This window comes from Galendromus occidentalis, unplaced genomic scaffold (genome assembly GCF_000255335.2).
Source record: "Galendromus occidentalis unplaced genomic scaffold, Mocc_1.1 scf7180000077383, whole genome shotgun sequence".
Classification (NCBI taxonomy): Eukaryota; Metazoa; Arthropoda; class Arachnida; order Mesostigmata; family Phytoseiidae; genus Galendromus; species Galendromus occidentalis.
The window spans coordinates 185182-210789 of NW_003805371.1; the positions used below are offsets into that span (position 1 = coordinate 185182).

The 25608-nt window shown below is 50.7% G+C and overlaps 4 protein-coding genes across 4 annotated transcripts; 2 read left to right on the forward strand and 2 right to left on the reverse strand.

Moving 5' to 3' along the window:
• The first annotated feature begins 1545 nt into the window (after positions 1-1545).
• Nmt (N-myristoyl transferase) lies at positions 1546-4864 on the forward strand. The gene is made up of 10 exons (XM_003742343.2): positions 1546-1744; positions 2467-2578; positions 2866-3003; positions 3093-3294; positions 3378-3594; positions 3678-3809; positions 3896-4061; positions 4196-4348; positions 4449-4586; positions 4682-4864. The coding sequence occupies exons 1-10, from the start codon at positions 1662-1664 to the stop codon at positions 4700-4702; spliced, it is 1362 nt and encodes a 453-aa protein (XP_003742391.1). The 5' UTR covers positions 1546-1661; the 3' UTR covers positions 4703-4864.
• An 87-nt stretch (positions 4865-4951) lies between these two features.
• Positions 4952-9651, reverse strand: Su(z)12 (Polycomb protein Su(z)12). The gene is made up of 4 exons (XM_003742361.2): positions 9450-9651; positions 9177-9223; positions 7084-7335; positions 4952-6945 (listed from the first exon to the last, which is right to left on the reverse strand). The coding sequence occupies exons 1-4, from the start codon at positions 9556-9558 to the stop codon at positions 5554-5556; spliced, it is 1800 nt and encodes a 599-aa protein (XP_003742409.2). The 5' UTR covers positions 9559-9651; the 3' UTR covers positions 4952-5553.
• A 2233-nt stretch (positions 9652-11884) lies between these two features.
• brm (ATP-dependent helicase brm) lies at positions 11885-16443 on the reverse strand. Its single transcript, XM_018639157.2, has 3 exons — positions 16139-16443; positions 12847-16023; positions 11885-12631 (listed from the first exon to the last, which is right to left on the reverse strand). The coding sequence occupies exons 1-3, from the start codon at positions 16321-16323 to the stop codon at positions 12340-12342; spliced, it is 3654 nt and encodes a 1217-aa protein (XP_018494673.2). The 5' UTR covers positions 16324-16443; the 3' UTR covers positions 11885-12339.
• A 5210-nt stretch (positions 16444-21653) lies between these two features.
• On the forward strand, positions 21654-24312 carry ari-2 (E3 ubiquitin-protein ligase ari-2). The gene is made up of 3 exons (XM_003742363.2): positions 21654-21692; positions 21835-21881; positions 22427-24312. The coding sequence occupies exon 3, from the start codon at positions 22540-22542 to the stop codon at positions 23959-23961; it is 1422 nt and encodes a 473-aa protein (XP_003742411.1). The 5' UTR covers positions 21654-21692; positions 21835-21881; positions 22427-22539; the 3' UTR covers positions 23962-24312.
• Positions 24313-25608: the final 1296 nt, after the last annotated feature.

A 25608-nucleotide genomic window follows, 5' to 3' on the forward strand; every position in this document is an offset into this window, starting at 1 on the left:
GATCGGAGTCGAAATATCCGAGGTGTTGAACGCTCTCAGAGCTAACCCCGTAGGCTCCGAAGGGTGAATAGGACTCGAAAACCATTTAGTGAGCCTCAAAAGTGTTTGCTGCGTGCATGCTGTGAGGAAAATCCCCGTCCCGGTCTCCGCCTAAGTTGGCTCCGGCTGTTCCATGAACACAGCCCAGGACGATATTCGGATAACAACAACAATGACTGGTCCGAGCTTGATGAGGGTCTGAGTATCGAAGAGGGTTTCCGGGGAATTACGGAGGACCGGAGGAAGGCGGACTTTGCTGGGCGTGGAACGAGGCCCGAGAGAATTGAGGTCTGACAGAGATCTTTTGTCACACAAGACAAGAGTTGCGTTTGCAAAGCCGATGCGACGCTTGCTCGCCTCTGCGGTTGCTTCGTGTACTGCCGTTACTCTCTTTTCCGAAATCTAGAATTGCACCCGAATGAACCTTTACAACACCCGTCTCGGGGATGCGACGATTCCATAGGCCAGCCGCGCACCGCTCAACTTCTGAGGTTCGCCACCAGTTACCCTTGCGGGAAAGGGTCTTCCGGTCCCGGGTGTGCTCCCAACTCCGAGACCGCCAACCATCCGAAGGCTCGGGGTCGTCGACTCGTTCGGGCTCCAGGTACCCATTTTTAATCTATGATATCCGCATGCGCATCTGCTAATGGTTCGCCTATGTGTAGCGGCTGTTTCTGATCTCCGTCTTTCCATTCGCTTAGTGCTCTCTTGGAAGTTCCTTACAATACGATTCGAGCCTGGAAGCAGGGAATTCTCATCGCTCGATTACTAAATGCTTTCAACGAATTCCGTCGACTAGCAGCAATGCATATTGACGCTTCTCGGGCGAAAGTTTTGATTCTCATTGAGTTTGATCTCGACTCTCTTATCTGCAGCAAGCCATGGGAATCTCGGTCAGACCGACGAGCATCGAATACGAGAAGACATGGAATCGGGCTCAATTGAACAACATACCGGGAACAAAAAGTTACGATGAGGCAATGAGATCCATCTCTCGAAAGAATGGCTCTGAATTTTGAACCGCGGACTGCGAATGTCACTGAGCTAGCACTCAGTTTTCATGGCTGAACAAAACTTCTGGGATATCTGAAACCTTGGACGGTCTCAGCCCCGGACTTCCGGTCAGGAAACGCCTGAGAAAATCATTCTCCTTCCGCCTCTCTATCCTATCCTATGGCTCTTCTTGTTGCAGCTGTGGCGAAGGACCGCCCGATGTCTGAAAGATCCTCAGGGAAGATCATCGATATCACTGTGTCCCTCCGAAACACTTGAGTTCCCTTTTCTCTTAGATCCTATGCTCCCATCTCCTCCAACAGCAGCCGCTTGAATCGGCATGCGCATGCTTGAGCGGTATCTCGCCGTCACGTAGGGACACTCCTTCTAGTTTGAAATCCGTTCGTGCTTGAACCTCGGCGCCGTTCCGCTTAGCAGACAGCAGGCGTAGAGGGCGAGGAGGACCTGCGGAGGAAAGAGGAAAGAAATTTTGTTCCGCTCGCCGCTGCGACTGCGGTAAAGTGAGGTTGTTCTGCAGTGTGTGGCGATCCGGCTTTTGCATTTCTCCAGTGCTCTCCGTGCTTCTTTACTGGTTCTTTGGCTTGGATAGAATCGACTGGGTCGGAAGAATGTCCGGGGATAAAGAGCAGGAAGAAATCCCCATCGACAATGGCCTGGAAGAAGATTCGCTCGCTGCGTCTGCGGAGAAAACGTGAGTTGACGAGACAGCTCCGTCGAGTATTGCGATGCCCGGCGGCTCCCGAAAGCCCCCTGTAATTGCTCGAGCATTTTCGTATACTACGAGGGGCAGAATCTGTCGACGTTCGACGCATGCTCGGATGTCCAGAGGCATTCCTGCCGCATGTACGTACTGAACAGAATTATGAAGTGACATTCCCTCTTGAAATCGCCGGCGATCTCGTCGGAGACCGCGGATCCCTCTCAAGACGGAAGTGATGGGACGAGGTATTTTCTGTAAATTCAAGGACAGCAGTATTGACGTTTTCGACGTAGACATTTGAAATCTGCGGATCACAATCCTCTCATGCCATCTTCTGAGAGATATCGATTGCCGCAAAGAAAAGGCGTGCGGGAAGTATCGCGGGAGCATCGATAATAAATGATAACGAAACTAGACCGAATCCAGCTCTGGTGGATAGAAATCATTCTATTTATCGCCATTCGAAGCGATTGGGAATGGTCTTCTCAAAGGGTCGAAACAGATGGTCGATGTGCTTCTGGATTCCGCTGAGAGAAAATTAATCTCTTTTCGGACTCCGGAGAAGTGTTCTGAGCCGTCGCACCACAGAGGAGGAACGCACGCGAAATGTCAGGATTGAGATCGACTTCTAGGACAGCTAGTGTGAGCTTAGGAGTACCAGGCTCTGCGGTCAGACTTTCTATGAATAGTGATTGAGACTCCTCACGTTACAGCTCGTCGAAAGCTTCAGTGGATGAGGATCAAATTGAGAATCTGAAGAAAACCATGGAGCTTCTACGCATGAATCTTGCCGCCCCCTCTGGTCCGGCAAAGAGTATGGCACAGGTCAGTCCGAGATTTTTTTCCAAAGTATCGGCAGCCGAATTCCGATCTGGCTACGGTTGATTTCCGAGATAGTAGTCCGTGATCGAACAAGGCCCGCGGGAAGTAGATGTCGCTATAACGCATGCATCGGAAGCAGAGAGGCACCGAGTAGCAGAGCCTCGCACAGCGAATAGGATAGACCTACATAGCCTCCGATACTTATGGCAGATGATTTCCGGAGGTTTTGGAACCGAAATCCCATTAATGGCACCTCATGGGAGAGAAATACACCGTTTCTCCGTTTGCAGGCGTCCGTGAAAAAATACGATTTTTGGAACACTCAACCGGTACCGAAACTCGATGAAACCATCACCACGAATGAACCGATAGAGAGCAACATATCGAAAGACCAGATACGGAAGGAGCCTTATACTCTGCCCGCCGCTGTGAGTACCCCAATATCCGTGGGTATTCTGGCCCCCGAAGAAGCCTGAACACCTAAATCACACCCGGTGAAATTCTTGACAATTGACAGTTCAAATGGGATGATGTCGATCTGAACAACGACGACCAGCTGAAAGAGCTGTATCAGCTACTGAACGAGAATTACGTGGAAGATGACGACAACATGTTCCGCTTCGACTATGCTCCGGAGTTTCTCAAATGGGCACTGATGCCTCCGGGATGGCTACCCTCTTGGCATGTCGGGGTTAGGGTAGAGAAAAGCAACAAACTCGGTAAGTAATATCTAACGGCTGAGACTTGACAAGCTTATTCGAGCCTAAATCGTGAACTCAGCAAGATTTGTTCTGATTTGCAGTTGGATTCATATCGGCTGTTCCTGCACATATCCGCATTCAAGACAAAACCGTAAAAATGTCGGAAGTGAATTTTCTCTGTGTTCACAAGAAGTTGAGAGCGAAACGTGTGGCTCCCGTATTGATCCGGGAGATCACTCGGCGTTGTAACATCCAGGGGGTTTTCCAAGCGGCTTATACGGCGGGTGTCGTCTTACCCAAGCCTGTGGGCATATGCAGGTGAGTTCTCGACGCGATTTTCGTTTTCTTCGGATGTGTGGCTCGATTAGGAATATCAACGCTGAATATCATCGCTGTTCCAGATACTGGCATCGGTCACTGAATCCGAAGAAGTTAATAGACGTCAAATTTTCGCATCTCACGCGGAACATGACGATGCAAAGAACGCTCAAGCTATATAAATTACCCGATCAGCCAAAAATCGCGGGTTTCCGGTGAGCTCTTCGAGATGTTGATTCCGAAAAACCGCTGGCCATATCCGCATTGAAATCACATGAATCAAGTGAATTGTTGCTTGCAGGAAGTTCAACCCGAAAACGGACGCTAAACAAGCATTCAACTTGTTGAATGAATATCTCAATAAATTCGCGTTAGTCCCAATCTTCACACAGAAAGAGTTCATTCACTGGTTCACACCGAGAGACGGAGTCGTCGAAAGTTTCGTCGTAGCATCGAAAGCCGGAACGGTAAGCCCATGACTGAAGGTCTTTCAAGCCTGTGATTTTTCGGTTGATAACTCGGAGGCTGATCGGTCGTTGGGTTCCGCTGCCTTTCCTGCTAGATGAAGTGTTCTCTAGTCAAAGTTCTCAATCCCCCGTAGGTGACTGATTTCGTGTCATTCTACTCCTTGCCATCTTCTGTGATGCATCATCCGGTCCATTCAACTCTACAAGCTGCTTATTCTTTCTACGCGGTGGCGAATTCCGTGACTCTGTGCGAACTCATGAATGACGCTCTCATTGTTGCCAAGAACGTATGTATCTCGGCGATACGAGCGGTGCGGAATACCTATCAGCCCGTATGATCCACGAATTCCGAATCTACAGATCTTAAGTTCTTTCGACGATTTTCAGCGCGGTTACGATGTTTTCAACGCTTTAGACATGATGGAAAATAAGAGCTTCCTTGAGGAGCTCAAGTTTGGAGTGGGCGACGGGAACCTCCAATATTATTTGTACAATTGGAGATGCCCACCGATGAAGCCAGAAGAGGTCTGTATCAGCTTGTGGGTTCCTCCCTCGACGATACTGCCAGATCGTACCATCTATTGCTCTCATTCTGAACCATGACTCGTTTCCTCCTACAGATCGGCCTCGTGCTGCAATAAATCTACTGGGTACTCGGGTTTTCGCCTTCTCCCGCTCCTAAGCCCATCTCGGAGTCAAGGATCGGGTATTATAAAAATCGTGGCTTCGCTCATGGTTTCTCGAGAGCAAAGTTTACGTTGAGGATTATGAAACCAACATAATGAATAAATCATTATACCTTAGCCAGTGCACTCGATATAATCCCAACTGATAAGGTCCGACAGGATTGGGCAGCCGATCGCGGTCAATAATGTGAGCATCTAGTTTTGCATCAGGTTTATTGGGTAAATTGAATTACGATTCCTCAAGAGCGATGCTCTGTAGCATTCGGAAACGGTTCTATCTCCGAGACGTGGCAGCGCTTCGTGGAGTGTACATTGGCGCGTATAATATACAAACTTGATCGAACGCACTCAATTGGTTCTCAGTCTCGAATTCAGGTGTATATATTTCTCTAATATGTACCATATAAATTTATTATTCCTCACCCTAGTCATTCACGAGGATCCATAACTTCGATTCGCACGCCGAATTTCGAACGTCGGTGACTAATTCCGGAAGAGAAAATCAATACTCAAGGGACATTCTGTATCCCAGACACGATAATCCAGCTCGTGCTGTCATTTACACTCGCACACGATAAACTCAACCCGAGTTTGTTCAAACTCGAAATTCACTGTCCCATCGTTTTTACTCTGTCAATTAACTAGTCAACTAACTAACACTCGGATGATCCTCTCAGTCAATCTACTTCATCTTGCAATTCATCAACTCGATCCACTCTCAAGGTCAGGATGCGAGGAAATGGTTCTCGTCAGGGGAGAGTCCTGTTCCTTTCGCATGATTCCCGCTCCATTCGTGACAGCTTAATCTATTTGCTTGTGGAGGCAGTGTTAGGAAGGCTCGGTTGCATATACTTGGAGAAGAATTTCTTCGGGGCCAAAAACTGAAGTCTGCGCGCGTTCGTGTAAAGTTCAGAAGAAGAGATCAGGCCGAATTCGAGCAGATTGGCTAGATGCAACAAAAAGTTGCCGTACAGATGTTGCGCCATGATCGCGGTGCCGTGCTTTTCCACGAACGTGCTCACAGCATGCGGGATATGGCAGTCGGCCACGGTCCCCAGTCGCATAACGTGGAGGTTCCATAGCTTCATGAGGACTTTCTCCCCTTCGTTCACATCGGTGAAATCGTCGATCATTTTTTGAGTCGTCTCCCTGAGCCACGGGGGATCGTTCTCGCGTTCGCTGTCGTAATCGAACTCTTCAGGTTTGATAGGAATACAAGTATGTGAGTGATAATACGCCCGGTTGTGTCCGACCGTCGCGCCCATCTTCAGCCCGTTATGCAGAAGAATTCCCAGCTCTTCTGGATAATCTTGGAGGAACTCGGACAGGGTTGGCAGTGGTCTCTGGGGCCGACAGACCATGAAGTAGGTGACCGGAGTACGTCTCAAGGGTAACTGGACACCGTTCACCGGTCGGCGGATGAGCCGTTGGGGATTGCCCACGTAACTTCCGTCGAAGGAATCGTTGACCGAAACGTCAATCCGTGCCCCGCCCGTGTATGGAGTGTAATTGAAATTGAATCGTGAGTGGCATAATTTCAGATGTTTCAGAAGTGAGTACAGTCGACGGCAGTCCACGAAACACCACGGACAGCGGAGATCGCCGCGAGCTTCAGTTATTTGTCGGCTGTTATTTTGGAAAATGAATTGGTAGTAAACTCTCGTCTGTCGCCTCTCTTGCATAGGTGCCGGAACCGAGGGTTCTTTTTTGATGAAGCGAGTCTCCCGCATGTTCTCACCGAGCCAAACGATGTTAATGTTGAGGGTGGGAATTTTTTCTGTAGCTGCTTTCGTGCATTTGGCTTTCGAGAACGGCACCCAATCAGTCGAGGTAATGTCTTGTGGCAAATTATCCCTAAAGAAGATCTTGTAGTCGCCCTCGGCCAATTGACAGTCTCCGGCTTCATCGTAGATGGTGAGCTCGCCCGCCAGCGTGTACGAAACGCATTTCCTTTTCGGGCTACTTTCCAACGAAGATTCGGTGTCCGTCGCTTCGGAGTCAGACAGATCTTCGGAATCGACTGAATTTTTCCCGGACATTTTGGAAGGATGCGGTTGGGTGAGCGCGACGACGAAGAGAAGCGAGAAAGTGCATTGTTTCGAAGGGTCTTGGAAGGAATAGAAAGCTTCCTCAGGTATGACGACCTCCCCGAGGAATCCATCTTGGTTGCGTTGTATGTAGCAGGAATGCGTGAAGACCTGCAATCGGAAAGCCGCTTTAGAATCGGACGGTTCTCTTGGACACGGATGGTGCACTAAGAATTGCGTCGATCGCTCCGTACGGGTACGTCTACCGCAATGCCGTCCGAGGATCGGGCTCTCAAATCGACCACAAACCTTTGCTACGTGTCCGTTTTTAGAGTTGTTAGATCTCACAACCGCCATATTCAGCTCGATCCTGTCTTGAATTGACGTGTAGTCTTGGACCCCAGCAACTTGTAGCTTCAGAGAGCCGTGCGTCGGCCTCCTCCTCTTGACGACTTTGTCGAGAAGGTAGTCGACTTTGAAGGTCTCCCGGTGCTCCCGCGATGACGGTCCAATGTGAGACGATTTGGGCATGTACGTCAGAGTTCGCTGGAGGAATAGCGGCTGCAAGCGGATCAGTTCCGTGAGAAAATGCGATGGATCTGAATTTGACGCTGTATGAATGGATATGGAGCTCGCAGTGGCGAAACATCTCCTGGACCACGGGCTTTGACCCGGCCTGCTCGAAAGAACAGAACTCTGGGACTGGAACTGTTCCTACTACATCTAATGTCGCAGCGCTCCCTTCCCAAGAGCGCCGCGTTTGTTGGAATAAATCGGCTCGGGTCATTTCCGACTCAGCCCTGGCAGACCGAAAGTCCTCTCGACTCTCGATCAGCACAGGCATCAAGCTGTCAAGGAGCGTTTCCGAATAACGGCGTTTTGTTCGCGTAGTTTTACCCGTTGCAAATCATTCGGGGGAATGAGGCTGGTAGGGGAGACGATCCCCGATTCATCCCTCGGCGCTCTAACGGGAACTCAATACGATCAGTCATGAGATTCCCCCGGAAATACGAGAGAGATCTCGAGCGGATGCGAATCGTAGCGAAGAGTCTCAGGGTTCTGGGTCATCATCCCAAATCATCCTGCGATCTCGAGATGACAAGACACAGACAGAATATTCCCGCATAGATTTAGCATAGAAAAGCGCTGAAAAAGATTCGCTTCTCCGCTCGATGATCTTCACCGACCAGCCCGAATGATATGTTCTCACCCGTATTCCGTCTTATAGTCAGATCAAAAGCGTCGTATCGGGACTGGTTCCCGATGACGTACCTAACCCATTTGGCGCCCGGAGCAGAGGACGGAAATGCGCCCCTTTGTGTCGAGTTTTTCCGTTATCTGCGCTCAGCTGGTGTGGACAAACATCTCGGTTCCGCGCCCTTCCGAAGTCGGCACCCGGGCCTCGCGTACCGGTCCCCGCTCCTGAGGGAGCGAAACTCGCTCGAGGTTCCGGTGGGGCAAGGGTCCCAGAGAGGGTCAGAGTCTAAATCTTGAATCCAAATCTAGAGTTCAGGGAGCTGTCCGGTCAAGTTCACCTTGGATAGTTTCAAAGTAGTCGAGAGGGTATCGGAGCTCCTTCACCGATTCGAGACGATCTCCAATAATTCGTCGAGAACATGCTCGGAATGCATTCGACGTCCCCAAGAGAACGTTGAGAAGAGACATGGAATCGAGAGTGCCACCGCATGCGAAATCCCATCGGTATCGGAAAGCATCCGGAAAAAAATTCATTATGGGAATCCGCAGCGATTGATTCGCAACGCTCGCGATGGCCGCCGTCGGAGCTCGCTTCGGTCCTGACGTGTTCATCGAAACTCGCTCCTCTATAGAATGTTTCGTCAAATGAGACAGGTGATCCCCATTACTCTATTAGACATTAGCTCATCAGCAGCATCAAGTTCCTTGCACAAATCACAGCTATATCGATTCCATGTCCACGCTGCCGTGAATGGCGTTGCGAAAGAACATAATATTCATACATAGAATGGCTCAACGCGATGGTCCGACGAACACTTGCACACTTCCCTGTCCCACTTCACTATCCAGCTTCACCACGACGAAGGTCGTTATAGTCGAGCAGAAATGCCCTTGAGTCGTGCCAAGTAACCACTACTTTTCTCGCGCAGCCTGTTCGACGCGAGCAACGAAGAATCGGACAGACATAATGATGGACTTTGGCGTTTTCTTCGGAAATAGAAGCAATTTAACTCCCGAGAGACACGAAAATCCCCTAAACCGGCGATACTTATTCTGGTATTAGTTTGCCTCTGTGGAAAGTAGGAGACGCGACAATCTACCTCTCGTACCGCAGGAGATATCGACCAGCTCATTCAGAGATATTCTTCCTACGCGTCAGGGACGGTATTCTGCGCAACATGGAGCGCTCTGCCATTCGAACTCACCAGATGTGCATGCCTGGTTCGTAGAAATCTGTAGATCTGTGTTGGTTCTGAAAATATGGAACCCTCCATGAGAACTTCCGCTGATAATGTCACAGTTCACACTCAGACAAGCTCGCGCGCCGGAAACTCCCGATGGATCGCACTCCAACTGCAATCCTGGGATTGCGCGCGTTCCAAAAGCGAGCAAAGTCCAATGGGCGGATTAGCGCCAAAGCCGTAGCGGCTGGAGCGCAAGCCCAGAACCGAGGGTTCAGAAATTATCGGAGAACTCACTTTCGAAGGCTTGGAGGAATAGTTGGTGCTCCGTGTACTGGTCGGGGATCTTGGCCACTTTCTCGGAGGCCTTCGCCCCGGTCAAAGATTTCTCCCGTTTCGGACGCATTTCGCCTCCTGCAGCGAGTGTCCTCACGGCTCACCATAAACTGATTCCTTCGATTTGACGGTGGGACGAATCGTACACAAAGCGACGTCTGGAGCTACCAGGCATTGAGCCGTTCGCCGTCTGGGAGGGATTCGGGCAGCTCTAGGTATATGTCAGATGCAGCTAGCCGTTCGCTGCCGCGGCGAAAAGCAAACCTCAGAACAAACCTCCCATCCCTTCCGCCGCCGCCACCACCACTACTACCAATACCATCACACCATCAACAGAGTACCAAGCAGTCCGCAGCCGATTCGCAGACATTTGATTGAAAGTAAACAACCGCGGACCATGCACTAGACATGAATTTCGGTTCGTACGCTCGTCTTCTTTGTTCGGCGCATTCTCGTACGCTTTTAGGTATGCGGAGGATAGCGTTCAATTTCACGCTTGTTGAGTTTATAGGAAAAACGTACAAAAAGAACGTAGTGGGGTAGAACTCCACAGGAAAAGGAAAAGGAAGCTGTCAATGGGGGAGGGTAGAGACAGTAGGTGATGATCTTTGCTGAACTTTTGGCTGCGATCGGGCGGTCTCTTCCGCATCTTTTCGGCTCGGATAGCTAGTTTTGGGCCGACTCCAGCCGATTGGAGACAGGCGAGGAGCTCGCTACGCGTTGTGAGTTCAAAAGCCGACCCCAAATCGAACATTATTATGTCGAAAATGTCACCGTCGTTGATGAGCTTTGCCAGTTCGTTCTGGTAGACCAGCATGAGACCATTGAGAACAGCATGAGCCCTATAGGCGTACTGGACGTCGCATTTCAAATAATGTGCCTCGGCGTTCCGCCAGATGGTCTCAACAATGACACTTTCCAATAACTTACAGCTTGCACAGGTGAGTGAGACGTTCCGTTCCTTCGCTGGGTTTGTTTTGTCCGCCTCCTTGTACACCGGAACAGTGGCGTCCACAGGATCTCTCTTGAAGGGGGAGGAGGGGGGTTTGTTCGGGTCCTCGCATGGTGCTGATTTCCGACATGACGACTCGCTCCTATACTTCAGAACTCAGAACTCTCAATCTGGGAGGGGGCTATAGCCCGGTTGTCACCCTTCTGCGGACGCGCCTGCACCAGGACAACGATAGGGACGAACCGGAACAACGATAGGGACGAACCGGGACAACGATAGGGACGAACCGGGACAAAGAGAATAATCGTATACCATTCGATAGTTGGTGCTTCGTGGAATTCCTCGTGTTCTTGATGATTGATGACAGCTTCGCATCGCCTGGTCATAGACATGATCGAGGCTCGGCAATCTCCCACCGGGGTACTGTACCAAGCTCGCTGAACTCCGGTCCAGACGCTGTGCTTGTTCGAGATTCTTTCCCGCACCGAATTCCTCTTCAGTTCCGCCCAGAGGTTTTCAATCGGGTTCAGATCTGGCGATTGCGACGGCCATTTCAGCACGGACACGATTGTACTCGAATCATTCGCGGACTAAATTTCGATGTATGCTTGGGATCGTTTTACTCCTGGAACAACCAATCCTCCCTCATCGTCTCCCGAGCGGAGGGTAACATTTACATTACTCCTACCCATTACCCCTTCCATCTCCAGCTCCCTCCACTCCTATTTCCATTTCGCGTCGCTCCCCCGCATTTTTCACTCGTCCCCCACCTCCCCTTCCGAGCTCAAGTTGGGATTCCTGCCGCATTTTCGGAAGTCTCTGCCATCGTCTAACTACTCGGTGCGCGATTTCCTCGCCTGGCAAAAATGGTCGCCGAGGTCACGGGGAACCGAATCACCCCGGATCCATGTCGCACTTTGGACTTGAGAATCATCGTCCAGAATTTAGGTATCAAACAAGAGTAGACTAATTCGAGAAATTCGAGATCGTAGGATTTTTCAGGATCGATAACTTTTTCTCGAATTCCCAGATCTGAGCGCTGTTCTCGCAGATGGGTCAATTAGGACTCGGTACGCTCCGAGAACAGGTGATTTATTATAAAGAGGATCTGACGATGCACTACTAATATTGAATCGGCTTGGATTTTGGAAATTGAATCAATTGCTCTTTCTTCCTACAACTTTCCTCGCGGATCACTGTGTACACTTTTCCGTATTCGTCCCGACGATTCAACTTCTCGATCCACTTCCGCGTGATGCTGTGGATCAGCGGCAGCCGATCCGTATCGCAGACGAATCAGAATATTCGACAATAAATATGCTTAATGAATAAAAACCGTGTTTCGATAGCGACTCAAAACATTGGCGAACATAGTGGAAGGAACGACCAATACTGAGGTCTTGATCCTCTTCATCAAAAACCGGCCGTCAGATTGTTACAAAGTGCTCAGTCTGAGAGGGTCCCGAAAATTTTCAAAGCTTTTCCGGAGTCTTCCAGATCATTCCATGAACTTCTGAGCATTTTCGAGGGCGCCCGAATTCCGAATATGCTCGCGGCTCGGAGCTCGGAGCCATTTGGAGGGAGTTAGGCTCCGATACCTAAAGCGGATAATGTATTCGTTCTCGTATGTTTCAATATAATTTCCGCCCTGATTGGAGTAGGCGCTCCTTCGAGCTTCCGGCACGGAGAGATGAGAATTTCTGTTTCTCCGGGAAAGAACACACCCTCGAAAAACCGGCAACCGAGTCGATACCTTCGACGATGCCGTCGGAAGTCGGAATGCAGCTCCGCCGCCCTTCCGAAATCCGAGAGAGTCACTGATGACTTCTGCGTGGAGCCCGTTCAGATGGTCCTCTTCCGTCAACCATATTCGCTGCTCTAAACGACTCTTGGAGATCTTCAATCGCTGTCTTCGGTCTCATCTTCGTCGCTGTCAACGTATTTGCTTTTCCGCTTCTTTTTCGGCATCTCTCTCCGGGGGGTTTTCGTTTTTCTCGGTTTCTTTTCAGTCTCCTCGTCGTCGTCATCGTCGTCGAGCAGCTTGTCTCCATTCTTTCCAGCGTGTTCTCTCGCTTTTGTGAACACGGACTGCATGATAATCGAATCCTCGTAAATTAGCGAACCGTCGACGTTGTACTTCTGAGCGTTCGAGCACAGAAGCATGAAGTCCTCTTCGAGATCATCCAGGGACCTGCAACATATCACAACTCGTATACAACCCCGAATATAACGAATCTCGACTACGGGACAAGGAATCCTCGATGGAATCGGAAACTCGTTTTTCGTCACACGGATTGCAGGTGTAGACTCTGAACTCAGAACCCTGGGGAGAATTCAGAGGAAGAATTTCGGGAGTCGCGGAACGCTCGCCGATCACGACGGAAACTATTGGGCGGATTTACTTACTTGTAATAGTCTTCCTTGATGCGTTTCTGCATCTTGTTCAGGTCGATGGGTTTCTTGATGATCTCGTAGTAGTCGGGAAGATCCCTTCTGGGGGGCAATTGCATGAAGCTTTCACTGAGCACGCGGTCGTCTTCGTCTTTATAACTGATGACTGTGTTGAGAATAGTTTTTATTTGTCGTTTGAGAAGAGGACTGATGCTGCTCTTCTCGTCCTTATTCGCTCCACGGCTTTTGCGGGGTCTTTTCCTCGAGGTCGACGCTTCGTCTTCGTCCTCGGATTCGACCTTTCTCCGTTTCTTGCGGCCAGGACGGCCCGAAGATGGGCCGGGCTCATCGTCGAAGTCTTCAACAGAGCCATCTTCGATGGCCTTGAGGAACTGTTTTTCAGTTAAGGCATCGGAATAATCGACTTCTTTGCGAGCCCTTGAGCCTCTGCCGAAGACCCGGTCGTCTTCGTCGTCATGGGTCAACTTTTCGACCTCTTCGTCGTTCAGGACTAGCCACTGCGGCAACTCGTTCTCTTCCATCATGCGAGGCTTGCGCGGGATAACTTTGGCTTCTTCTCGCCGCCTGTCCAGATCCATCTTCTGGAACATGTTAAACTCGTCCTCAGATCGAGCGATCATCTGATTGATGGTTTCGTCGTCGGGAACCTCGTTCTCCTCTTCTTCCTCCTCGTTCTCATCCTGGAGAATGGCTTGCAGGAACTGACGACGCTCACTCCCGGTGGATTTCTGATCGAACATACCAGCCTGGATAACTTTCTCGTCAAGGTTCAACTTGTACTTGGCCGCGGCCAAGATACGTTCTTCCACGGAATTCACGGTGACGAGTCGAAGAACTCTGACTTCGTTCTTCTGACCGATACGATGGGCTCGATCTTGGGCCTGCAGATCTTGATGGGGATTCCAATCGGAATCGAAAATGACCACCGTATCTGCTGTCTGCAAGTTCAACCCAAGACCTCCTGCTCTTGTTGACAGAAGGAACAGGAAATACGGCGATTCGGGAGCGTTGAACTTCGCCAACAATTGACCACGATCTTCTGATTTGGTGGTTCCGTCGAGACGGAGGTAGGAGAACTCTCGGAAACTGAGGTAATCCTCCAGGACTGTCATGCAAGATGTCATTTGACAGAAGACCAGCACTCTGTGGTTGGTCGCTCTGAACTTCGGCAGTATCCGGTCGAGTAGTTCGAATTTTCCAGCGACGCGATAAAGATCCGGACCCGTGATTGGCTGTCCGGAACCGTTGCCGATGTGCTCCGCGAACGACTCTTCGATGTGCGAGAACATGAACGGATGATTACAGATTTTTCGCAGTTGCATGATAGTGTTCATGAGCGTCTTCATGCCGCCCTTGCCCTTCTTATCTTTCTCGGAACCATCCGTGAGCAGAATTCCCTTCTGCATGTGTTTGTAGAGCAGTCTCTGCAACGCGGACATGTCGCACTTGACAACGTACTCGACCTTGTCGGGGAGTTGGTGTTCGACTTCCTTCTTCAGTCTTCGGAGAAGGAAAGGTCGAAGAACTTTGTGAAGACGACGGATGATGAGGATCGTCTCTTCTTCGTTGAGCTCGACTTTCTCACCGGTTGTGGCGAACGGAGCGTTGAACCACTGCTCGAAGGTGTTACAACATTTGAAAATCGACGGTAGCAAGAAATTCAATAAGGCCCACAACTCGGGTAGCTTGTTCTGCAGAGGGGTTCCTGTCAGGAGCAATCGATGAGGCGCAGTGTAATGCGTGTTCAGGACCTGGGTCAGTTTGCAGTGATGGTTCTTCATTCTGTGACCCTCGTCGATGATCATGTACTTCCATTTTATTTTCGAGAGCGTCGCTTTGTCCTTGATGACGTACTCGTAGGTTGTCAACAGCACGTTGAACTTGCCGTTCCGGAGCTGTGCTTGCAACGAACGACGCAGATTCGGGGAGCCCTTGTAAGCAACTTTGAAAACGCTCGGAGCCCACCGATCGAACTCGAGCTGCCAGTTGGAGAGGGTGGAGAGCGGAACAATGACGAGGTAAGGTCCATTGACTTTCTTCTTCTCCATGAGATAGGTGATCAGCGATATCGTCTGAATGGTCTTCCCGAGACCCATTTCATCGGCAAGGATACCGTTGAGGTTGTTGTTGTACAAGGAGACCAGCCATTCGAGACCCGCGACCTGATACTCTTTCAGGCGACCGAACACGAGGAGACTCGATTGCTCGGTGACCGGCTCGTGAATGGCGTGCGCGATGTTGTAGTAGTTCTGGATCTGCGCGGCGGAATTTTTCTCGTATTCGTCGTCGTCTTTGGTGACCGTGACCGGTGCAGGTTCGACCGGAGTTTCGTCGACGGGTTCTGAAACTTGTTGAACTCCGTCGTCGTCGGACGAATCGTCCGTTTCGGCGTCTCGCGGGGCGGCTTCCCACCCCGGATGAGCCTCGAGCCAGGTGTCGATTTCGGTTGCCAAAGGCGCATCTGTTCCACTAAGTTCGGTGCCCGTCGCGGTTTCGATGACGCGCACCCGAACTTCTTGGTTCTGGTCGTCCTTGCCGTCGATGCTCTCCATCTTGGGCTTCTTGGGTTTCTTTAGTTTTTTGAGTTCTTTCTTGTGTTGTACCACCATTTTGGTCAAGTTGTTGATGTACTCGTCGGTCTGCGTCAGCAAGAAAGCCAGACGTTTATCTTTCTTCTGATCGATAAGTTTTCTGTAACCCTCTTCGTCTTCTGCCATCAGACGACGCATACGTTCTTTCTCGAGCCGCTCCTGCTCCTTCTTCTGCTCGCGTTCCGTGTTCTGGTGGTAAGTGATGATCGCCTTATTGATTTTAGATATTTTCTGCTGAACGTTATTCTTATGGAACTCCTTGAAATCCTTCGCGTGCTGAAGGACAGCGGTGAGGTACTCTTGGTGCTTCTGCTTCTTGCGCTTCTCTTGCTCCAATTTCTGCTGTTTCTCGAGCTTTTCGGTGATTCGCGCCTCTCGAAGACCTTGACGCTTCGTTCTTTTGTACAGTTTTGGGTTCAGAGCGGTCTCGAGGGTCGTGTCCTTCCTCATGCATGCTGTCACTTCTGTCCTGAGCTGACGTTGGAAGTTAAGCAGCCTTAGGGCACGGAGCTCGATAAGAGCCTTGACTTTGAGGTCTTCCGGAATCGAGACCGCGGGGATTCGTTTCAGCTCGTTGATTCTGCGGGAAAAAGAAACAGGCGGCTTCATCTTACATCCTCAAGACAATGGTCGGGATCTGGGAAATCCGCATGAACGATCGGGGTGAGGATCCTCGAACTGAGAGAGCTATTTACCTGTGAGCGATGCGTTGCGTTATTCGGTTTTCTCTTTCCTTGAGGAGCTCGAGAGGATCAAGACCTTGCGGCTTGGCGAGCGGAGTTATCCTATTCTGTTTTGGAACCGGCGGTTTCGGCGGTCCCACGCCGGGTCCACCCTGGGACCGCAGAGCCTGCTGACTGAGGTGATCCGGGATCGGCATATTCCGGGCCAACAGACGGTACACTTGAATCTGGGCCCGTAGTTGGGTTTGTTGAAATTGACTTAGCGTTCCCAGAGGCGCCGGCTTCTCCTCTTTCGTCTCTGGAGCTCCATTTTTGTCCCTGTCGTCCGTCATCGGCGTATTGGGAGAATTCGGCCCCGTGGCTGAGGGTGGCCCGACACTCGGAGGTCCTGCCTCCGGAGCGGGCGACACAGCCGGAGCTGCCATTCCGCCTGGAACACTAAAAATCATTCTTCGGTCAGGCATCTATCGATCTTATCCGGACCGATCAGAGTATCCGGCGTCGATCCCCGTTGCATCGAAACGACATTGGATGCTTCTCGATGACCGGAATGCTCGAGACGATTTCTTCTCCAGGCGGCCAGGTATGGGATTCCTCCGCCGGTAGGTGTATGCCTCCTCTGAATGACCATTTGTCTCGACTGATGGAGCACCCGTTCTCCACGACATGTAGTTTAAAATCTCGGAAGTATTCTGAGGCACATTCGAGGCAGTCTGCGGCTATCAAGGCCAAACTCTCTGGGGCAATATCAAGCCAAGTGCGGAGAGTCGATTAAGCAGCAAGCCTGAACTGGTTACAAGGTAATGACTTGAAATCAAATCAAATCCCGTCCCGAGCGACGACCCATTGCGACGAAGGGTAAACCATTGGCGGCTCTGTCGCTTTGGGGCGAAAACTGTCATTCCTCGCGACTTCGGTCTCACTATCTAGCGCAAAGCTTGGCCACTAATAGGAAGCTCACCTTGGGAAACTAAAAACACAAGGACACCGAGTACTTCCACGGAAAAAACACACCGATAATCGACTCGCTGTAGGTTCAGCTCAGAGTTTCAAAATGGCGGCGCTTCGTAAACAGTCATTTTGATGTGGCTCACAACAACGCGGCTGTGGCGGCATCGGCGGCGGCGGGGTTCCCGCTGCATCAGCGCTTAGACTGTGGCGAGCACGCCAATGATGACATTGATCCGTACCGGCAGTTTCAAACGACGAATCTGGAATCGGGCGCTTCTTGGGCTCTTCTCCGATCTCGAAGACTGACAATGAGAGTTCGATTGACTGATTATTATTGATAGTATCGGAATCGTTCAACGCTGGACTTCTCTCCGCTTAGCCTCAGGGAAATTCGATTCAGAGAATCTTCGGGACAGGGGACCCGAAGAGCCTCGGAGTTTTCATTTCAATTATTTCTTATTTCTTATTCATCAACTTTCATCAACATCATAATTCTTTGTAATGGGATAGATTCATGGGAGGTGCATGTGGCGGTCGCGCAGTCCCGGACCGCATAATATGGGGTACTTGACTTAGCACGAGAGCAGATAAACTATGAGCAGATGAACTTTACGCTTGGATATTGGGTCGCTGGCAATTTTCCTAACATCGTATGGCAGGCGGTTCCGGAGCTCGCCAAGTTGATATCAGGGAGATGTACGAGAGAACTGAGAAGAAACGGACGGTCGCTTGATGATATAGGTACATTCTAGCTGCTCTACCGGATTCCGATACCCCAGGGGAGGGGAGAGAAGGCAGAGGGAAGAGGTGGGGGCGTCGAATCCAGGGGAACGCAAGGCAGGACATACGGTGAGTAAAAAGATTGTGTTAAGAGCGAGTAGGTCTTGGACAGATGGGGAATGAGGGTACGGGGAGTTCGACTGAGGGCAGCACGGAGCCCGTTTCCTCGGGCGACAAGAATTGGCTGGAGGACAGAGGTGGAAGGAGGTGCGCACCAAACCGATAGGGAGTAAAGAACCGAGCTGTCTATGAGAGCACGGTAGACACGAAGGAGCGTAAGACGGCCGAAACATCTCGGGTTTCGGTATTTGAAGCCTCAAGGGAGGTTCAATCCCGAGAATGTCCGGGATAGGGAAGCCGAGGGTCATCGGGGTTTTGTCCACGAGGCCCGAAGGAAGATTCGATCCCAAGAATCTTCGGAAATGGGAACCAGAAAGTTTTCGGAGTTTTCATCACACATCGAGGTGCACAGTTCACAAGGGGATTTGATCCCGAGAATCTACGGAATGGTAAGCCCGAAAATTATCGGAGTTAAGTCCACAGAGCCCAAAGGAGGATTATTATTCTTTTTTTCGAGAAGACAGACTTCAACAATTAAATCCCGAGAATCTCCGGAATAGGGGAGCCGAGGATCATCGAACTTCTAACCTCCACAAAGCCCGAAGGAAGATCCGATTCCAAGTATCTCTGGAGTAGGGGAGCCGCGGATCATCGGGGATTTCTACCCGAGTCCACTGAAGGATTCAATCCCGAGAATGATCTGAGGAGCTATGTGGCCATAAGTCCAAATTCGATTCCGTGGAGACCCAGCTTACCCTTTCCACGAAGAAAACCTAACTCTTTAATCCAACCGTCTCTTTCGACGACGAAACGTTACTCCCTCCATCTCCATTTTAGGCGCGTGCCTTTCCTCAAATCTTAGCTGGCACTATCACATAGCAAGCATGGTCAAGTCAGCTTCTAAAAAACTGGGATTTCTCTTCAGAGCCAGACATTATTTTTCTCCCTCTCACCTCCTTTAGCTCTACAAAACCCAAATCCGTCCCTCTCTTGGGTCTCGGGTACAGCCCTTATCTGGGGTGAAGCCGCTCCTCCATTCCTCTCTACTCTGGACTCTATTAAAAAACGTGCTATCCGTCTCATCGGTGATGTCGGTGCCATATCCTTTACTCCCGAATCTTTATCCTCTCGTCGTAAGGTTACTGACCTCTGCCTGTTTTATCGATACTTCCATGGGAAATGCTCAGATGAAATCTCTTCCCTCGTTCCTCGTATTTCGGTCCTATTTCGCCCGTGTAACCAGGAAGGATACCAAGCAGCACCCTTACCCTGTCCGGCTTTTCTCCAATCGCACTGCTGATTTTGCCTCCACATTTTTCCTCCGCACATCCCGTCCATGGGGTGCCCTCCCCCCTCATGACTTACCTTCGACGTATGATCCTGAACTCATCAAATCCAATACTATCCGCTCTCATCCTTCAAGTAAAGAGCCTAAGGTTTTTTTCAGTGGGTATCATATACATGAGCCCCACACTCCAGTTGGATTTTCCACTTCTGTGGGTAGTGCCCCAGTGAACTTTCTCCCTGTGGCTCTTCTACCTTTCCCTTTCACCTCCTCCTCAGTCCCCCCTTCTCGCGCTCGCAGTTCCTCTTGAGAATTATAGGGTCACCCCTTTGCGAGCAGCTCCACCACAAAAAAAAGTTCGATAATCCTTGGGTTCCTTACTCCACAGATTCTTGGTGTCGAATATATCTAAGGAGCTATGTGGCCATAAGACCGATAATTCCCGGGTTCCTCACTCAACAGATTCTTGGAGACGAATATTCCTGGGGAGCCATGAGGCCATAAGTCCGATAATTCTCAGGCTCCTTACTCCGCAGATTCTTGAGTCGAATCTTTCTAAGGTCCTGTGTGGACATGAGACCGATAGTTCTCAGGTCCCTCACTCGACAGATTCTTGGAGTCGAATACTTCTAAGGAGCTATGTTGTATGTATCAATATTCGATGTTCGGAATTATCAGTACATTCTCTGTTCAAACAACAGCAACATCGCTCTGGTTCGACCTAGATATCGTTCCCATGTCAACGAGCGCTGATTCAATTGGAAAGTTCTCGATACCATCACCAACGAGTCGGAATATTCGTAAGGGAATTCGGATTGCTCTGGAGACATCAGAAGCCATAGCCGAGTCTGAGTTGTCGTACTAAGCTTGAATAAAAGTCTGTAAAACCTCCGAGGGCTAATGAATGCGTGTCTTCATTCGAGATACCCGAGTGAGGACGCGACGTCCGAAATTCTCTCCCTCTCGTCCCACAAAGTGTTGTGATCGAACAGATCAGATCGACCAGACAGCGACTCAGTCGACATCACTGAGGCACGCTCGACAACCAGCGTGGTTATGAGATCATTTGAGCTGACCCGATGTTGCCTGACAACCTTTAGGGTGTCGAACGGCCACTGGATATTGATTGATCGTCCGCACGAGCGGGATCTCTGCGAGATATTTGAGACGCACCCCATTGAACGTATGAATCACGGAGATGCGACGGCTCGAAGCCGTGGGAGGGATCCACATCTCGTGGTCTGTAATCGATGATTATCCTGCGACGTTGGGTCAAGAGGCGAATACGCGCCTTCCTGCTCGAGCGTTCTTTTGATCATCGGAGTTTGTAGCATGGGGCATGTCCGATTCTGTTCCGGAAGTGACCTCCCAAGAGCTGTTCGATCAATGAAGAGTGCGCATCTAATTGTAAGTGTTATAGAAGCTTATCCGAAGATAGTCCGTCCGCGAATCGATTGGAAGTTCGCTCGCACTGTTGCGTGGAAATAGACATCGAGTCCCATGCAGCACATGATTATCATCATTTCCACGGGGACCATACCTCCCAGAAGACGAGGAACTAATTGTAAGTCTTAGAAAGTCGGAGGAGAGTTTCCAAAGAAGAAAAAGAAGAAGAAGAGTTGCCGTGTAAGAGGAAAGGTGCACTGTCGAGGGAGGGTGCCCATTCAAATAGCGATCCGTCCGTACTTGCACAGGCGATACAAGAGTTTTCGCTGAAGGGTAAGAAATGAGGTATTCCGATTGGGAACAGAGTTTGCGACACGCAGATTTTTTACGAGATGTATTCTCTAGATGTACCTGCCATCGCTTCGTTCCTCACGCAATGTCCCCCTTCCAGGCCGCTACTCTGAGTACGATATCCGCTCAGCAGCATCGGCGAAATTCGCGCGCCTGTCGAGCGACCGTCTGCCCTGACTTCGTTATTCACCGGCACAAAGATTCATTCGAAAAGGCTAATATGGCGTCATTGTCCTCCATGATAATAATCACGCACAAATTCTGATCCCATTGGGACGCGGGACGGAAATCTTTCTGCGAAAGAGAAGGAAGACGATTGGAAAGACTCAGTTCCGAGCTCCAATCGTCCATCGTGTGGTCACCTATTAAAAGCCTGGCAGCGGTTTCGCGCCGCCACCATTACAACAAGCTTCAGAACCCAGACACGCACCGCTGTCAAGAAGAGGGAGAGGGCGGCCTCTTCACACACCACCACAGTAGTAGTCGTCGTCGGAGAGCATCGCACCGGAAGAAGCGAGCCAAGCAGGCAGGGAGATCGTCGGACGGACGGACCGACTTTTGGCCGAGCAAGCGAGTGAGCGAGCGAGCGACGGACAGGCAGGATCGGGCTATTGAGGCGTCTTTACATTATTACTATCGACGCGCTGAGAGTCATTGCGACCGACGCTCTCTGGCGGCGCAACAAACCCGAGTGTTTTCGACCGTGCGTCGTCGCCGTCGCAGCGACTCGAAGTCGAAATAGCTTCGCACAGTGTAAGTCCGAGAGCATTCTATCCCCCCAAACGAGAAAACTCGTCATGATCCGTATTTATCGTTGTTTCCGCTGCTAGATGTGCTCATCGGGGTTGTTTTTCTCGGACGTAAACCACACCTCACAACGTAGTGACTGTTGCAGGATTCCGAGTGCTATGGTCGACTACATTCAACTGCTGGATGAACTTCGTAAGTTTTCCTCCCGGAATCGAATGCGGCGTGATTCGTACTGAGTTAGTGAGCGGTCCCCGTTGGGTTTGTTGGATGTGGCTTCTCGGTCCGGTGGTGTTACAGAAGCTCGTGTGTCAGAGAAAAAAGGTGTAGATAGAAAGGTACACAGAAAGTTATCAATTACCAGACGGCGTTCAGACATGGTGTCCCTCCCAACATTGAGCATCTGAGCTCATCAGGATTCGATTAGGGGAGAGCCGAGAGGATTCAGTTCTGCTTGCTCCCTCACGAGGGACTGGAGGGAATTCGTTGAAAGCTCCGAACCGACCGAATCCCCCTTTTTCCCGAATTGGAGGAAGACCTCCCGTAGGCGTAGGGTTTCTTAAGAGCGAATCGCTCCCCGGATCCCATTCAGAGTTGAATGAAATCAGGGGAGGGGGGTGCGAGGGAACTGAGGGGGAGAAGAGGGGGGATGTTTCCGTCTTTCTCCTTCCTGCGAAACGCTTCCGCGAGCCGAATGTTGACACGCTAAGGTTGTAGCTTATTCCGTTGTCTCGTTGCAGAGTGACGGACTCCGAAATCCGAGGGACCAGCAGCACCCTGTCTTCTCCAGCCGCGAGTTGCGCCCCTTGTTTCGCGCTAAATTCTCTCCCCAAAATCCCCGATCGGGGGCGCCATGTCTGACGCACATACCTCATCCGACGAAGATGATCTTTATGACGAAGGGGATTACTATTCCCAATCGGCGGATATCGAATCGGAAGCGACCGAAGCCGACATTGAAGCGTATCATTTCGAATGTGTCACACCCGAAGATGTCGACAAGTTGTTTGCAACCGCCGTCAATGATCTCACGGACAAGTTAATACTCCAAGAAGCCGGGGTGGCGAGGATGCTGTTGCACCATTTCCAGTGGAATTGCCAAGAGGTTGTGGAACGTTACAAAAAGAATCCCGCGCAGACGTTGGCGCTAGCACGAATCCGCAGCATCACCGTATCCCCCGACAACAACAACGCTCATTTCTGCCAGACGTGTTTCCAAAATTTACGCTCCGGCGAGTTCCGGTCGCTCGACTGCGGCCATCAGTTCTGCGCCGATTGCTGGACAGCGTTCCTCGAGGTCCAGATCGGTCAGGGCCGCTCAACGGAAATCGCCTGCATGAGCCAAGGCTGCGACATCCTCGCGCCGATGGAGTTCGTACTGCAGCTGATCGCACCGAAAAGCGCACTGCTCGAGGCCCGATACCTACAGTTCTGTCGGAACGATTGGATCCGCACCCATCCCCAGTTGCGCTTCTGTCCCGGTAGGAACTGTCAGGCCGTGATTCGGGTCGAGCAGATCCTAGCTAAACGCGTCAAGTGCTCGTTTTGTCAAACACAATTTTGCTGCCGCTGCGGAGGTGACTACCACGCGCCGGCGGACTGCGAAACGATCAAGAAATGGATCACCAAGTGCGCCGACGACTCCGAGACGGCGAACTACATCTCGGCCCACACGAAGGACTGTCCCATGTGTCACGTGTGCATCGAGAAGAACGGAGGCTGTAACCACATGCAGTGCTCGGGCTGCAAGTACGATTTCTGTTGGATGTGCCTCGGCGACTGGAAGACGCACGGCAGTCAGTATTACGAATGCAGTCGGTACAAGGAGAATCCCAACATTGCGAACGAGTCAGTCAACGCGCAAGCCCGAGAAGCACTCAAGAAGTACTTATTCTACTTCGAGCGGTGGGAGAACCACGCCAAGTCACTTCGGCTCGAAGAAGTCATGAGAGAGAAAATCCAGAACCGCATCAACCAAAAAGTCATGGCCAAGGAAGGGACCTGGATCGATTGGCAGTACTTACTCGACGCCGCGGCCCTTTTGGCCAAGTGTCGGTACACCTTGCAGTACACTTATCCCTACGCCTATTTCCTCGACCCCGGACCGCGGAAGGAGCTTTTCGAGTATCAACAAGCGACCCTCGAGGCTGAAATCGAGAACCTCAGCTGGAAACTCGAGCGCGCGGAAACGACCCAGCGGGGAGAGCTCGGAAACCAGATGGTCATCGCGGAGAAGCGGAGAAGTATTCTGCTCAAAGACTTCCTCAGTCCATGATTTGTGATCTGAAAATAACAAAACAGACGCTACGATCGCACCTATCTAGTCATAACTCAGAACTCAGAACGAGCCACGGTCGCGAATCGACCGCCGCAAGTAAACAATCAGTCGATCTATCTATCTATCTACCTCTTGGCCGGCCAGGCAGTCGGGCCTGTCGACGGGGAGGCAGCAGGACAGGCAGACGCAGCGTCCACCTGTCCGTCGTATGATCTGCAAGAGCGATCCAGTCAAACTCCGCCGAACATCGAGAGTCAATTTTTCCCGAGTCGAACGATTCCCCCTCTGAACTCTCGGCGTGCGGCTCCTACGATCTAATTGCCGACTCAGTACACTTCTGCTGAGATCCATCAACTTCTTGTTTAGAAACGCAGCTTTTTATACTACAAACGGAAGATTTGTGTAAATTGAGGAATGGTCGCTCTCGAGCCATATAAATGTCCTCGGTTCGAAGCAAACGATTATGACAGTCTTGTGTAAATTAAACAATTTGTTCAAATAAAGAGTATACGGACGCGTGTAAGCGCCGAATCGGATTCCACAACCAAAAGCTCTTCACTCTGTAGGCTGGTCGTTGCTCGTCTGACATGGCGGGAGAGCATCGCATGGCAATTTGGCTTGAAACGATGCAAATCGAATTTTCACCGCATGCCCTCCAGAATGGTGCACGTAGTTCGTTCAGGGACGCACGCTATCAATTCTCGCTCGTTTCCTTGCAGGAACTCAAGATTTCGATTCCATCCGGTTCGCCTCATACCGGATGGCTTGCAAAATACGTTACATACAACGAAGATTTTACTGTGAGTTTCTCGAAAGCTGAGGTCTCCCCCCGGTCTACGACGACTGGTTCCGCCGTGGCCTCTCCCGAGAAAATCTGTCGCAAATCAACGATTTCTGTACCTACATTATTTCAGTTAATCAAATCGATATATGGCATATTATCGAAGCTATACGAGAGCAATCGCTCAATCAAGTGACACCGGAGGACCCCGTGGATTTGTCGCGCATTGGTGCCCTCCTAACAACGCTCTATGCACAGGTCAGGAATCGAGAAAATCGCCGAAACCCCGTCGTCCGCCTTGACCATCGATAGAAGGGACGATGTACATACGTATGATGATCTTTCCAGCTTAACAAACGAGTACCAGCAGCAGATAGGGTCGACACGACAATCGTGTCATCCTCTGTATTGAGTTGGCTCAGAGCCACGTTCCCGTTGGCTCCGACGCTTTCGCCAGACGACCCAATCGCACGAACGGGCGCTATCTCAGCGCTGAACGTCAAAGTTTTCATCGCCATGCTTTCCTGTGGGAAAACCGTCGACGTATATCGCTGTGAGTCCCCACCGCGACTGAACGAGTCTATGATTATAGAGTTCGAGGTGACAGATTCGGAATTTCGAGAGAGAGGTATATATTTGTGTTTCAGACATTTTCTCTCTGATCGCGGACTCCAGTGGCTGGCTGCTGCCGTCGCGATTGGTCTTGTTCCTGAAAGCCGCCTTGTGCATTCCGGAATCTCTCCTCGAAAGCCCTTCTTTCGCCTTCGTCGACTCACTACCCGCCCAACTTTTTCCGCCAGAACGGAAGTTCACGATAAACAATTTCCTGCAAGTGGTACTCAGCGACCCGGGTCCACAGTGCT

Excerpts from the sequence above, each read along its gene's own strand:
- Nmt (XM_003742343.2), top strand. The coding sequence starts at position 1,662 with ATGTCCGGGGATAAAGAGCAGGAAGAAATCCCCATCGACAATGGCCTG. Across the intron at positions 1,745-2,466 it reads GCTGCGTCTGCGGAGAAAAC|CTCGTCGAAAGCTTCAGTGG; the intron begins GTGAGTTGACGA and ends CTCACGTTACAG. Across the intron at positions 3,004-3,092 it reads CTTATACTCTGCCCGCCGCT|TTCAAATGGGATGATGTCGA; the intron begins GTGAGTACCCCA and ends GACAATTGACAG.
- brm (XM_018639157.2), bottom strand. The coding sequence starts at position 16,323 with ATGCCGATCCCGGATCACCTCAGTCAGCAGGCTCTGCGGTCCCAGGGT. Across the intron at positions 16,024-16,138 it reads ACGCAACGCATCGCTCACAG|AATCAACGAGCTGAAACGAA; the intron begins GTAAATAGCTCT and ends TTTTTCCCGCAG. Across the intron at positions 12,632-12,846 it reads ATCAAGGAAGACTATTACAA|GTCCCTGGATGATCTCGAAG; the intron begins GTAAGTAAATCC and ends GATATGTTGCAG.
- ari-2 (XM_003742363.2), top strand. The coding sequence starts at position 22,540 with ATGTCTGACGCACATACCTCATCCGACGAAGATGATCTTTATGACGAA.